General features: G+C 31.3%; 2 protein-coding genes across 3 annotated transcripts in view; one reads left to right on the forward strand and one right to left on the reverse strand.

Moving 5' to 3' along the window:
• The window catches only part of LOC143078738 (uncharacterized), a 29,923-nt gene extending 25,381 nt beyond the window's left edge, over positions 1 to 4,542 (forward strand). For both annotated transcript variants that reach the window (XM_076253686.1, XM_076253687.1), the window contains exon 5: positions 692 to 4,542. In XM_076253686.1, the coding sequence (XP_076109801.1) occupies positions 692 to 705 (14 nt within the window). In that variant the 3' untranslated portion in view covers positions 706 to 4,542. The remainder of the gene's footprint in view (positions 1 to 691) is intronic.
• An 811-nt stretch (positions 4,543 to 5,353) lies between these two features.
• Positions 5,354 to 13,822, reverse strand: LOC143078739 (uncharacterized). The gene is made up of 4 exons (XM_076253688.1): positions 12,974 to 13,822; positions 11,215 to 11,350; positions 9,770 to 9,902; positions 5,354 to 6,763 (listed from the first exon to the last, which is right to left on the reverse strand). Exons 1-4 carry the CDS (start codon positions 13,702 to 13,704, stop codon positions 6,678 to 6,680), a joined length of 1,086 nt encoding a protein of 361 aa, XP_076109803.1. The 5' UTR covers positions 13,705 to 13,822; the 3' UTR covers positions 5,354 to 6,677.
• Positions 13,823 to 15,038: the final 1,216 nt, after the last annotated feature.

A 15,038-nucleotide genomic window follows, 5' to 3' on the forward strand; every position in this document is an offset into this window, starting at 1 on the left:
ATCACTAGCATGTCAACACTCAGGTTGTGAGTTCGAATCTCGCACGTGGCTGGTGTGTTCGACTCTAATCTAAATTGACTATAGGATCGTCAATTTTCCTTCCAAACAACTAATCAACGAACCAACAATCTTATAGACGACTGAATAGAATGACTTCCATTTTGGTTAGTAGCTCAATATTGATTGGCTGCAAATTAGTTTGATTCGTTGGACACCTAGTTCCTTATACTTTGACTTACGAGTAGGAGTATGCTTACTACGACAACACGTGCATCCTTGTTTTAATTATATGTCTATTGAAATATCTGAAAGTATTGACTAAATTATGTTTGGCTTTCATGTACTCTCATCGTCAACTGTTTCTCTGTCGTGCATGGCTTTGAGTTTTTCTGATGACGGTAAATCCAAAAATTCGATCTGGGCCCACGAAGTGTATTATGTGTTGTTTTCATTAGATTATATTATGTAGAGTTTCAATTTCTGTTAATATAATGTTCACTTTAAAATTTCAAATAGCAGTTAGTTTTTGTGCCAACTAATTTGAACAACATGTGTGTCGGTAGTAAGGAAATAAGAATATAAAGGTTATTGGTCATTTTTCAAATACTGTGTCAACAATCTAGCCTCAAATATCATAAAAAATATATAGTATTTGCATTAAGATATTTATGAATATATTTAACTTTTGTAGCTATGGATATGTAGATGTCCTCCCTAAAGAAATGGAATCTTACAAGATAGAAAGAAAGATAATGAATATATTGTTAAGTTTTACTGATAAGTTTTTTTTATACGAAAATTGTAAAATGGTTGAATTGATTTCATATTTTACAATACAAGGATTCAATTGTGTTTTTTACATAAGGCTGACTAATTGTACGGAAATGGCGGAATATAGCCTAACGTAAATTTTCAATATGTAAGGTGATAAAATATTTGAAACATGTCTGTGTTCCCCTTGCACAAAGAGCTTGTATGAGCTGTTTGCCACGACTTAGCATCTGTCGTCCGTAACTGTTACAAAAACAATTCTGAAACCACTAGGCCAATTTGAACCGAACATTATCCCTGTCATCCATGGGGTATTTCTTTCAGAACAACAAATAAGTTCGATGAGCGATTTTTTTGCTATTACATGTATTTAGAAAAATATTGTAAAGAGCGACTAAAGACAGCAAATTGGTCTCCAGGACAAAACCATCAAAATACTCCTAACAGAAGTTATCTCGTTTGAATGTCGACGACTTGATCCAATTTGTTGAATTGTTGTTGAAACTAAAGAAGATAGTTAGATGCTGTAAAAAGCTAAAAATTACCAGCAAAAAGTCAATACTGCCGAACTCATCAGTTCGGTTCTAGAGGAGTCTTTGCCCCACAATAACCATGTTAACCAATTTTAAATACAAGGTGAGCGATAAAGTTTCTAGTTACTCAAGTGCATCATTTATATAATGTATTATAATCCTCTACAGTACATAAAAATATAAAAATAAAATATGGGGTAAATATACATTAGACAATGTTCACTTTGTAATATAAGAGTTTCCTAGATAATGGGGTCAACTACCGAACGCATTTTCGAAGCTTATCATAAGTGTCATGTACGTTCACCACTAACCATTAACATGCTTAAAGCCAGCTTGACAAATTTTCGTTAAGTCTGATGACCATACAAAGAAGGTCGGAAATCTATCTGAAGTCAAAAAGCAGCTACAACAGATTGGAGTTAAATATCGACACTTTTGACTCTAAATCTTTGCATTGGATATTCAAGATTAAATACGTCATATTTAACTTTAAAACTTTTTTAATATTTGTCCCAAAATATTATAGTCTATTTATTTCATAAAACACAGAAGGAAATAGGGTATCAATAAAGATTTTTTTTAACTCCCATCTTATAATTGAAAATGTACACCCAGAGAGAACAAAGTAGAATGAAACGGGCAAGGACACATAATATGTGTCAACTATAACATAAGGGCTAGGAACAATGAGTTGTACATACAAAAAGTAAAATGAATATTAATAAAATGGATATTATTAATTACCAAAAATAATGATAGCACAAAAGCCACGAAGATACGAATTCAAATATACCCAGTCAAAACAATGAATAACACATGGTAAAATGGGTTCGAACCTATATATTGGCGCCTTCTAAAATACCTGAAATTTGGTGTGCAAATTGTATCTGTATAACGAGAAGCACCGTCATAGCTACCGAGGCAGTGACATAGGAATGAAGATGTATTATAACATTGGTAAATCTGAATTTGCGGCCCTAAAAGTACAGAAAATTGGTTAAGTTGTTAATGGTAATGCGGTCTTTGTGTGTGTTCCTATTTTTTTTATTTTTTTTTTTACCTCAAATGGATTTATTATACTAAATGAAAGTAAACGTGAATATGAATGTGTAATTACTGAAATTTATTAAATGTCTTTAGGCTTGGAGTAATTGTCTTTAATTGATTTGCTTAGCTTGTAAAAGTAAAAATGTTGAGTTGGAGTAAGCAGTTGATGGAGAGAGAATGAGTTGTTAAAAAGGGGGAAATATTTACAATAATTTATTTATTATTACTAAGAAAAGTCATATATCTCTCTTCATTTAAAAACTCAGTTGCCATCATATGCAAAACCCTTTAATTTTTTATTAGCGACTTCCGGTTTTGAATTTTCCTCGGAGTTCAGTATTTTTGTAATTTTACTTTTTGTGCAAGCTTTATATGTAAATATATTCATATAAATCATTCAGTAGAAATAATGGTGAAAAAGATTTGTAGGAATACGATTAATTAACATGCATATAAATAAATTGAAAACTCAGTGCCTGCTGTAAAGTATATATACAAATTAGCATGAACATAATATATTGTGTTTTGAAACAAAAGATAAACAATACTATTCTTATTGTATGTGAACTTTCTATGCATATATATTAACCACTGATTTATTTTCTATCTGTACTTATTATTAGTGCTGTTTTTAGTTGTTTCTGTACTTATTATTAGTTGTTTCTGTACTTATTATTAGTGCTGTTTTTAGTTGTTTTTAAAATATTTACTGCTGACTTGTTTTATATGGTACCTGTAGATTTAAGTAGAATTTGAGTGCACTTTTGCCCTTTTTCGAAGGTTTCTAAGGGTTGTTACATACTGTTTAAACAATTCATGATGAATGCATGATCCAAAAAGAAATTAAAAGATTGCATTATATTTCCAAAAACTAAAAGTTCTGATGGCCATTTATACATATATCAGAAATGATCAAGTACACATTTTTTTGTGTGTATTGTACATGAGAAATCAAATGTATTTTTGTAAGTGTTTAAGATTATTTTTTTTGAACTCACTCATTTGTAATTCAAAATTACAGTTAATCCTTTTAGCATGTCATCTGTATATTTTGTTATTGTTGCTGAATGTAAATATGCTTACTGGTGCCTGTATCCATATGTTTTTAACTGTTAATACTGTTAAATATCATGTATGTGAAATGCAGTGTTATGGACAAATACATGATTGAACTGAATGTTTTTATTCTTTTTTAAAGTTATTATTCAACAGATGAATTTAATTTGAAAAATACCATTGAATTAATGAGGCTTTTTTCCACTTATTTGCGACCGTCCAGAGTATAATACTTTATACGAATTATTGTTAATCAGACGTATGCTATAACTGTTTTTTTTTTTTCGTGCCAATATTTCAATTGCTTATTTCAGTTGTCTTACATTCCAATGCATTTTACTAAAATTGATAATCAAGCCTTATTCACAAAAAATCAACAAACAATTATCTATTCTTATTTATTACACAGTTCTGTGTTATATGATAGGGTACACACTATTTTTGCACTTTTCAATTTAGTTCTGTATATAGCTGATTTTTTTAAATCTTGATTTTTAATGGTCGCCTATTGTATTTTAACACATTTAGTATGTGTCTGTGTGTGTGTAAGTGTGTGTATTAACAGATGCAGACATGCTTTGTTTTTGGTCCATGAAATGTGTCTGATTGCATACTGTATTTTACCAAGGAAATATATTAAAAATTACAATAGTTGTGAAAGAATGTTTATAAAATGCCACTGTTTTATTAGGTGTTGCTTCAATACTGCTTGATTACTTGATACCACTTATAATTCGATGTGAGAATGGTATTTAGACTTGTATTATTTGCTAAAGACATTAAACGGTATGACATTAACTAATTGTTGAATGCCTGAATGGCCAATATATTTGTTAACTTCAAAGTCATTAGGTCTGTGGTGGAGAGTTGTTTTATTAGAAATCATACCACATATTCTTATTTAAATAGATAACTGGCAGTGTAGTGTTACTGGTTTCTGAATCGTAATTGTTAATGCTTATTATCCTTAGTTGTTTGATTTATTTTGAATACATTTTGTTCAAACCAAGAATATAACAATCAATTATGTTATATTTATAACATGCCTGATTATTGAAATACACAGGTTATGCATATTGCTGAATTGGAAAAAAAGTTTTATAATACATGCAATAAAGTATCATCATATTCTGTATAAATTTGTATTTCTTTTTTTTTTCACACAATCCATGTCAGAATCATTTTGTTGAAAAAAATGGAAAACAACAACACGTTTTATAATGTATTGCGTCCGAAGCGCTTTTCTGGATTTACCTTCATCAGGAACGCTCAAAGCCAAACATTTGAAATCCGAAGATGTATAAGTACCGAAAATCGTTGACGAGCTTTATGTCAAAAATACCTAAAAAAAAATAGCCAAATTCATCTAAAGCCAACTTTGCCTGAGGGAGTTGAAGCCTAAGTTTTATAATAATTTCAAAATTTATAAACAGACAATTTTAGTAAAGTTTGTTAAATCGTGTCAGTACCGAAGCACTGAATACTGAGCTGTTGTTGAACATATTTGATAAAAAGCATAGCCATACATTGATAAATATTGTTTTTCCTCAGTTTAAGAGGATCGATCGTATTTGATAGCAGAAGCCTTTTGAAACATGGTAAGAACTTTAACCACAATTGCAATATTTAGATATGCTGCTCTTTTTAAGAGTGGTCTTTCGGTCATTTTGATGTTTTCTCTGGCCTGTGCTTCAATAATAGCAATTTTCATCAGAATACTTGTGTTTTAAGAGGTGTTTTATTATGTTTAAGATAAAAAAAAAAAAAAAAAAAGAAGATATATATCTTAATTAATTTCAATGAAAAATAACTTCAATATTGAACGTCATAAATATCAAATATTTTTTTTAATTTTTTTTATTTGGAAAAAATCTACACATATATTGCTTAAATAAACATACTTCATACAGTCGAAAAATATAATTATAAAAAAAAAATCGATGCTTTGGATTCGTTATACTTATTGATAAATAATATATAAAAAAAAAATGATAAAATCACAGTACTCAAGTCGATCTAGATAAAATACATAAATATTAGAAAGTAAAGCAAACAAATGACAGCAAAGTTTAAAAAAAAACATTCTTATTTTTTTATCATTTCATTCACTACTTAAACCGCTAATACATTACATTATGGAAAACTGAAACTTAATTTCCATGAATATAAATCCATGTTTTACAAATCTTCCTTGTATTAAACATACCTTTATATCAGTTCTTTGAAGACGACCATAATATAAATATGAAGTACTATAAAGTATGCGTTATTTGTGACAATGGAATGCTAAAAAGGACTGGTATTATAAGTAAATCATAAACAAACAAACTGTCTATCGAATAAAGAGTACACATCCTGAGTAAATTTTTCATTTTAATAATATAAATTATCGGAGTTTGTCAGATACTCATATGTTACCTATGAAACTAAATTACAACGATATAGTCTTATTCATTTTCACAAAGTTAATCGTCTACAGAAACATTTATAAAAGATTCAGTTTTTGGTATTATATGAATAGAAATACGGCGTAGGGAACTTGTCTACCAAATATATAAGAAAAATTAACATTTCGGGCTATGATTACCCCCAGATTTTGGTGGGCTCATGTTTCTCGGTGTTTAGTTTGAGTTTACGGATTTTTGTTTGTTTGTCTATTCGTCGTCTTTTTGTTTTTGACATGGTGATGTTAGTTGTTCTCTAGCTTTCAAACGTTACCTTGATAGCTTCCACATAATTTCCATTAATACAGGTTCATTTGTATAAGAAGTTTAAGAACTGCAATATTGAGGGAAAGCAAATCACCTAAATATATATAATTTATTAAGAATTGTTCTGCCCCACTGTTCTGGTCTTTTCAAAAAAATAGAATGACCAAAAGCTCCAACGCAATACTGTTATACTTATGTAATAAGCATTGTCATAAAGTTTTACAAGGATTTGTTGATAAACTCATTCGTCCGAATGACAGTTGCTACAGTACCATACCTTAATTGGATAAAAAAAAGAAGGTATAGGTGATCGTATATAACAGAAACCTCTCTTTATGGCCTGTTCAGACATATTGGAACATACTAGTGAGAATTTGGCTGCAATGTAGCTCATTGGCCGGTAAATTATTATCATCAAAATTAAACAAAATACAGTATATCTGTTCAACGTGTCTCTTGCTGACCTAGCAATCGTCCTGCAGGAACAACTTTTGCTAAAATTCACGTAAAGGAATGTATCTGTAAAAACATGCTGTAGTTAACAATATGATTGTTTCTAGTCATATTCTGATCCGATTGTTATACTGATAGTTTCTCCTATATTTAGTGTAGAGTGGTACCACTTGTTTGTATCTAAAACAACTGAAATTATAATAAGACATTAGTCATAGTTTCTACTGACAGAAATGAGGTTATTTTCCTCTGATCAACTTCTCATTATTCTTTATAAATCCAATTATATGTATTCATTATACCATAAAGATAACGGTATTCTTATGTTTGTGTTTAATCAATTGTAAATTTTCATTACAATTATATTAAATTGCTTCTATACATCATTACCAGAATGTTGATAACGGTGAAAAATTAAATAAGACCATGGAAATTAGAAAACCCATCAACAAATTCGATCCCAAAAATAATTTGATTCCAGTTATTGTAGTAGTATAATATAAAATAATCATAAAGAACGTATTGTTTCCATTTAGAATACGCAAAACAATAAATGAAAATGCATCACTTCTTTCGAAATTTCATAGATGAAAAACATTGTTTGTTAAATACTAAATATTAGAAGCCTGAATATTCAACAATTAAACAATTTTTGGATGCTTTATAGATATAAATTACTAAATAAAGGAACTGTCATGGGCAATGCAATTTCCATGATAAGAATTTTACCAGAGTTAAAGTGGGTTTTGACCTTAAAAAATATATTGCATCATATCTTTTCTGAAATCAACATGAGTGTTACACGCACCTTCCGTAGGGTCTTGTCCCAGTTGGAGAGGTTCTAAACTATATAAATATGTAACACTCTATAATTCTTTTTACATTTGCGTCAGTGATGAGTCTGCAAACGAAATACGCGTCTGGCACAAGCCTGATATATTAAATTTATTTTAGTTCTGATTCTAATATGACGTGCTTCTTTAGCTTTGTAAATAACACTGTGATAAAATTCTCGATAAAATATTCTTAGCGCAGACTCAGAGATATGCATAATAATGGCTGTCAAAATATACTTCCCACGTAAATCTACATGTATTGAAACCTATTTGCATATCCTTTGCCGATTTTATTGTTAAAAAAGTGCAATTAAAAAAGACAAAATAACTTTTTTGGCGCATTTAAGTCGTCAAAACATGACGTCATACAAATGAAACCGCTAAACTTGAAAGTTTTCTGTTACGTGAACCCTCGGAATTCGTATGATATTGTATTAAAACTGATTTTTTGAGGTAGGTTTTGTTTTATTTTCTATTCTATTGCATTATTCGCATATTTACCCATTTCAGCAAGTCAACATGGCGGCTCCTTAGTTACAAAATGTCAACTTTTGATTTGACGGAAGCTTACGAGATAAACATGTAAATTAAAAATGACAAATGTTGGGTTTGAGAACTTAAAGAATTAAAAAGTTTTTTCTAGCAGTTATTCTCGAAATAACCTACGCAAGTTACATATTTATAAAGATATTTGAGCTTTATCTAACAGGGAGTAAAAAAGAACAGCCACATACACAGCATACCCACCCTCGCTTCAGTTTTTTAATGAACGTATTTGTCCTATTTAATAGAATCGAAATAATTCATGGAAGATGGCTTCCATGAATTATTTCTTAAAAATCTTCACTATAAGGATAAAATAAAGAGGAACTACAGTTGATACATCTTTAATTCATTGTCTGTTGAACTCTGATAAGTCATTTTTTTATGCATTGAAAATAATAATGGGCAGTTAACTGGTCGATGGAATGGAAAATTATAAGCGAGATAAATGACAACAGCAAAGGACATTAATATTTTAATGAAAAAGCAATGAGTTAATAAGGTGATATCTAGCAATGTCATACTTATTTCTCCTTGATTTACAATAACAATCTGATCCCCAAAATAAATTGATTCCCATATTAATAATTATAAAGAACGTACTGTTTTTTTTAAAGAATAAGCATGAAAAACCAATCAAAATCCAACACATGTTTCGCGAAAATAACATAGATGCAAAAACACTTATACTAAATATTTGAAGTCTAATTATCAAACAAGTTTAATTTGGATGCTTTGTAGAAATAAAGAACTATGCATTCTATTAGGGACTTTCCGTTTTAAATTTTCCTCGGAGTTCGGTATTTTTTTGTGATTTTACCTTCTACTTAGTAAAGTAACTAACATGGGTATTGAAATTTCCGTGATTACAAACATAAGTGATAGTCGATATAGTCAATTCTAAGGCAGCAACCATTTGATTTTCGGGGGGGGGGGGGCTATGGTTTTTTTTGGAAAAAAAGTTTGTTTCCAGTTTTTGGAGAAAAAAATAATTTGTTTTTGATTCTGAGAAAAAAAAAATTGTTTGTTTCACCTTCAGCTGCCACTATATATAATGCTAAAATTGAAATAAAAAAATTGTTTTCGACTTGTTGCGAAAAAAAATAGATTGTTTTTCGCCGCAGGCGAAAAAAAAAAATTTGTCCCGAAAAAAACAACATAGACCCCCCCCCCCCCAGAAAATCAAATGGTTGCTGCCTAAAGTAAACTGGGTTTGACATTAAAAAAATTATCATAACTTTTCTAAATCCTACATGAATGGTACATGCACCGTCCATAGCAATGAGACGCAAAAGTTCTTTTCTAGGCCCGTTTCGGGATGTTTACAATTACAATTGTGTCAGTGGTGAATCTGTGAACAAAACTCGCGTCTGGCAAATATTATTTGATCGATGCCACTCCTGGTGGTTTTCTATTCCCTACGGGTATCACCAGCCCAGTAGTCAGCACGTCTGTGTTGACATGATGAATCATCATTGATATGGTAATTTTTTATTCGAGCGGCACTGATAAGTCTTATGTAGACGAAATGCACTTCTGGCGCAAATATAAATTATCAATCCTGGTATCTATGGTATCTATGATGAGTTTATTATAAGCCTCACTGATATATTAAAACTTATTTGACGAGGTTTTTTTTTAATACCTGAACGATGATGACAGATAAAAAGAAATGCAGTCGATACATTTTCATTATCTGCTTAACTCTGAAGATGGAACGGAAGAGGTTACGCGAGATCAGTGATAATATCAGAGGAAATAAATATTTTACGAAAAAAATGATTTGTTTAAAAGAGGATATTTGGCAATGTCATACTTATTTCTCCTTGATTTACAATAACTTCTAACTGTCGCGGACATTGAAAATAGCAGTCCCGTGGAGGCTGTAAAATCCACCTTTTTCTACCAGTTATCTGAGCCTGCCATGAAGGTAAATCTACATGGTCAATCTGGAAAAAAGAAACAACATCTTGGCTGGTAAAGTAATTCAAAATGGATGCCAAAAATCAAATTGTAAAAGGCATACAAGGAGAAAAAATATACACGTAACTTGATCTACCGTCTTATCAAAGACTGTTCAGTAGTAAAAAGCATTATATAATTGGTTGTTATGGCAAAATTTTCTTTGCATAATAAATGTTTCCGAGTATAAAAACAGCCCATTGAAAGTGCACACGAGTCCACGACTAAAGAAATCAAATCGTGTTCCTCATTACCATATGTTATCGATGGACTCTGATCAGAAGTAAATCTCACAATGTAGCCGTTACTTAAATGATCTTAAATAACTAGACGTTCATACAGTCAAACAATTTGAATTTTAATCAATTTTTCACAGTATTATATTCCTCTTCTTTAAGGAGATGTATCCGTAAATGACCTTCTTAAACTTATATATATATATACTAGAACACACCCGTGATATCGCTGGTCCGTGACTGAATTAAAGTATATTACTATACATAAGCTTTATTTTAGTATTGGTAATATCATTTGATGAAGTCATGCCGATTATAAGATACACAGTTTTCTCTGCTTTCAAACCTTTTCTGTGTGATCCCGTCGACTTGGAACTTATCAATTATTGGTAATATTAATTCTTTGGAAAACAAAAGGTCTGGAATGGAGTATTTTTTAATCAACAGCATTGTCCTATATAAGTTATAAATACAGTTGAATTCTTTGATTCGCTGTTGTACGTTATGCCCGCTAACAAATTGAAAACTGTACCTATACGCCTTATTTTAAATCCAGATTTTTAGTATTTGTATAGTGAAGTCCAGATTTTTAGTATTTGTATAGTTATCTTAGAAAGTCTAACAGATTAAAATACTACAATAGGGAAAAATTTGACAATGATTGAATTTAGTAGTGTCAACCCTGTGATTATGACCCGTGTATATAGCAAACTCATAAATACACCGTTTGGTGGTGCGCCTGTCAGATGCGGAACGTACAGATAAGATAATAGGTAACAGGTGAACATGCTATTGGTATCGGTATCGGATTCGACCCGGAACCTGTTTATTGTTGGCAACATTTACTATGTAGAAAACAAAAGGGTCTGGAGTGGTGTAATTTTTAATCTACACTATTGTCCTATATTAGCTATATATAAAGTTGAAATCTTTAATTTGTCGTTTTTACCCCATGACGGCTGACACATTGGACCTCGTTATTTTAGTATTATAGATATGCAAAGTACATGAACGTTACACAAAAAAATTGAAAAGATCACTAATATTAAAGCCATTTACTTACGTGCAAATGAGCCCCATAGCCTGGACTACCCATAAATATCCAGTCAGTTTTGCTAGATTCTGAAAACTCTGGTAAAAAGTATGGTCTAGTATAATGTTGTCTCAATATATTTGCTGCTGAATTATCGCAGTTGCTCCTGAAACAATGTAAATTCCTTGTTATTTCTTGTTGATTACACAGTTCTTTGGAAATTTCAGCACGTCCATGTTTAAATGTCCCTTTCAAATTTGATTTCAAGACTACCTACTAGGGACTACTAGGAAGGCCTGTTCTATTTCTCCTTTACAACGGCATGCTATTGTTGTACATTTTTGGTTTATAACTGTACAGTGGTCTGGCAGCATTTAATATAAAGGTATGTGTGTTGTGTTTTTATATGTGACATTGGCTATTTTGATTATTATCCGTTCATAATTTATGAAACTGTACGAAATCGGAGGTTACAAGTTAACATTTTTTGGAAAGTCCGACCTATTGTAGCACGTTTTTGTTTTTGATGCTCCAAACCTACACTGTTTGGTCCCCCAAACTTTTACTGTCGAGCGCACTTGAAAGTAAATACAGAAGGATGAGTATTTGACGCTGGTACATGTATCTATGTAGCATACGTTTTCATTATTAAGGACCAGTTGTCACTATCAAAGTTTTCTTTGACCAAGTAAACTTGATCAAACTTTTTTTTGTTGCACTTCAGTGTTTCTGTTGTTTCTTTGTTTTCCTCATATAGTTGATGTGTTTATCTCACTTTTAATTTGTAACCCGGATTTGTTTTTTTCTCAATCGATTTATGTCTTTCGAACAGCGGTATACTGCCTTTATTTCTAAAAACTTTCGACGGACTTTGATGGAATAGAATATCATTATATTTTTCTTGAAACTTGGATTTACTTTGATGTGAAGTAAAGCCAATCATAGTTAAGTATAGAAATGCTACAAACCCAAACTACATTGCAAAATTGACAATTGCGATAGTAAATTAATGTGATAGATAAATTGGCAGTTCAACTATAGTCCTGGATCTATGATGAGTTTTTATTACCAAGAAGCAGATCGAATATTTCTGACGTTTGTAAAATGATCCACAAATTAGACCCGATCGAGTCTCTTAAAGGTCTTGTTGTTCTCCTCTTATATTTAATGCGTTTCCCTCAGTTTTAGTTTGTTACCCCAATTTTGTTTTTTGCCCATAGATTTACGAGTTTTGAACAGCGGTATACTACTTTATTTATGAGATTATGGAGGGGATTTCTTGGTCTTCTCCCTATCAACCTTGTTTTGTCCACTTTCTCCTCACCTCACTGTAGTGTGATTTCTAAATCGCCTTCCCTGAATTGTCAAACACAAAATAAACAGTTAAATTGGTTTGCAGTTCTTCCTACTAGGGACATTTTTCTCTTCATACACATTGAACTTCCGCCTATTCTTTGACCACCTTTTGATGAAAAATCTTGATAGGGACAACTGGTGACTATTTCCTATTACACAGTGTATCAACCTTTCTCTGAATATCTGCTTGTTTGTCAACAAATAAACCGTATTGTTTTGTGATATACTTTAGATGATCGAGTTTTTACTTATCCAACTAAAAAATATCAGTTCGTTTGATGTGTTTGAGTATTTGATTTTGCCATTTGATAATTAAGGACTTCCAGTTTGAATTTTTCTCGGAGTTCGTTTTTTTGTGATTTTACTTTTATTCATTTTATAATACCCAAAATTTGATGACTTAATTATAACCAAGTTAATAAAATATACTAACCATCCAATATACCATGGCTTTGCCTCGCCTTTCATGAAAGCTCTTTCCTCGCTCATTTCAAACACATTTCCAAGAGAACTAAAATCCGTTTTGTACGGAAAAAACTGGCAATCTTTTTCCACTTTGTCTAGTGCTTCACTTCCAGGACTAAAGACTTCTTTCATAAAGTTATAACTGAAAAATTCTGATGCCGTCCAATTTTTAGTGCCATCACTAATGACAATAGGTATTCCACTATATGCATACTGACTTTCAAAATCTTTGATACTGATATTATTAATATGATCCACATGGTGAAGGTTCCTGCAAAAATCGCAGTTTAACGGTGGTTTTATATTTTCCGTAACGCTCTCTGGTACATAAACAACACATGGTTCCTTCAATGGATTAGATTTGTACCATTGAAACCACCACACTATTACATGGGTGTTCGATAATGGCCATTCTGTCACAAAAATAAATATTATAGCGACAAAAACTATACGTGCAATCGTTATAAAAAGTCTGCAAAAGTTTACACGGTTTATAGATTTCTGAATTTCGTTTACACTACTTAGTTGTTGGAAGTCTTGAGGTTTTAGTCCAAGCTTGATGGCGTGTCTATGCAAATCTGCAAAAAGCTTACGCGGTGTTTTAGATACGAACTTGTCCTTGTCGTTCAACTCATTGTTTTCGTTTAACGGTGACGGTCCATTTTCACCATTGACCACCCGGTTTACTCGGTTCCTCATAACTTTATGTGTTCTTCATCACAACTCCTCAAATGAACAACACGTTTTTGTTTTTGGTAAAAGCTTTGTGAGAAGTTCACCATGCACTGCAACTTTATACATAAGCTGCAGTTAACTAATCTAAAAATAACATAAGCAGTGGGTATTTATAATTTCCTTATTTTCGAACCTCTCGGTTATTATTCATACAGTAGGAATATCCGAAATATGTCTGACCACCACACTAAAATCATAAAATAACCTTATGGTGTAGTACGCCCATATATTTACACGGACCACAAACGAAATTATGTATGCGTTCTGCGATATCGATAAATCAAGGATTTGTACTATACAAATCCTTGAATAAATGCACATATTCTTCTTCTCCGGAAGTCCACCCTATTTGCAGGGTCACCGCATTAAAAATATATCTAGTTTTAGATAATGTTTAAAAATGCGCATTTTTTATAAAATATTAAAAATTCTATAAGTTTAAATATGTAACTTTGTTTAGTAATACAAAGAATTATTCTTCAACAGCATGTTGTTACCTATGTTATATAGGTATATAGCGATGACGTATGGCACAAAATTTAAATTTAATTATTCTTTTTAAATATTTAGCTCGTATTACGCTTTCCAGCTTAGAATTATGATTCACGAGTCGACCACACCTTGATCTTATTTTTCCAATCTGAAAAAAACAGTCACTTAGGGACAATTTCCTATTTGAGTAAAGTATGGAATTATCATCTTGACAATATAATACTTCCATCATGGGTCAAGTGACGTAAAACTGCACCCCTTCTGTGTTCACTCAGTATCGATACATCAACTATGCGAAGCTTTGGATGGAATGGCGCATTCATGAGTTTAGGAAAAACAAAGATCTTCGATTATGAGCTGAAGGCGGAAACATATAGAAAATGAACATTTAAATTTTTTAAATATAGATATAAATAAGCCGCCGAAGTTTATTAAGAGTCGGCATAGTGTACAAACATATAGACATAACATACGCTCTAAAAAAGCTTTTAACCGACATACTCAAAACATAATAATACAACTCATAAAACACATGAAATAAGTACATCACACAAAATGAAGCACTATAAACATGGTGGTAATTAGCAGATTATAATCATGAAAATCCAGACATTAAAGCTAATATAAGCATATAAAAATGTAAACTTACCATCATTAGAAAGCTGGCAAATTGCATAGCGTAAAATATATTAATAAATAACATATACACTATAATTGGTAATTTTGTTTACCATAATTTATAAATTAATAATCTGCACAAACTGTGCACTTACAGTCATATCTATGCCATGACTCAAGTTCAAAAC

The sequence above is a fragment of the Mytilus galloprovincialis genome, chromosome 6 (assembly GCF_965363235.1).
Source record: "Mytilus galloprovincialis chromosome 6, xbMytGall1.hap1.1, whole genome shotgun sequence".
Classification (NCBI taxonomy): domain Eukaryota; kingdom Metazoa; phylum Mollusca; class Bivalvia; order Mytilida; family Mytilidae; genus Mytilus; species Mytilus galloprovincialis.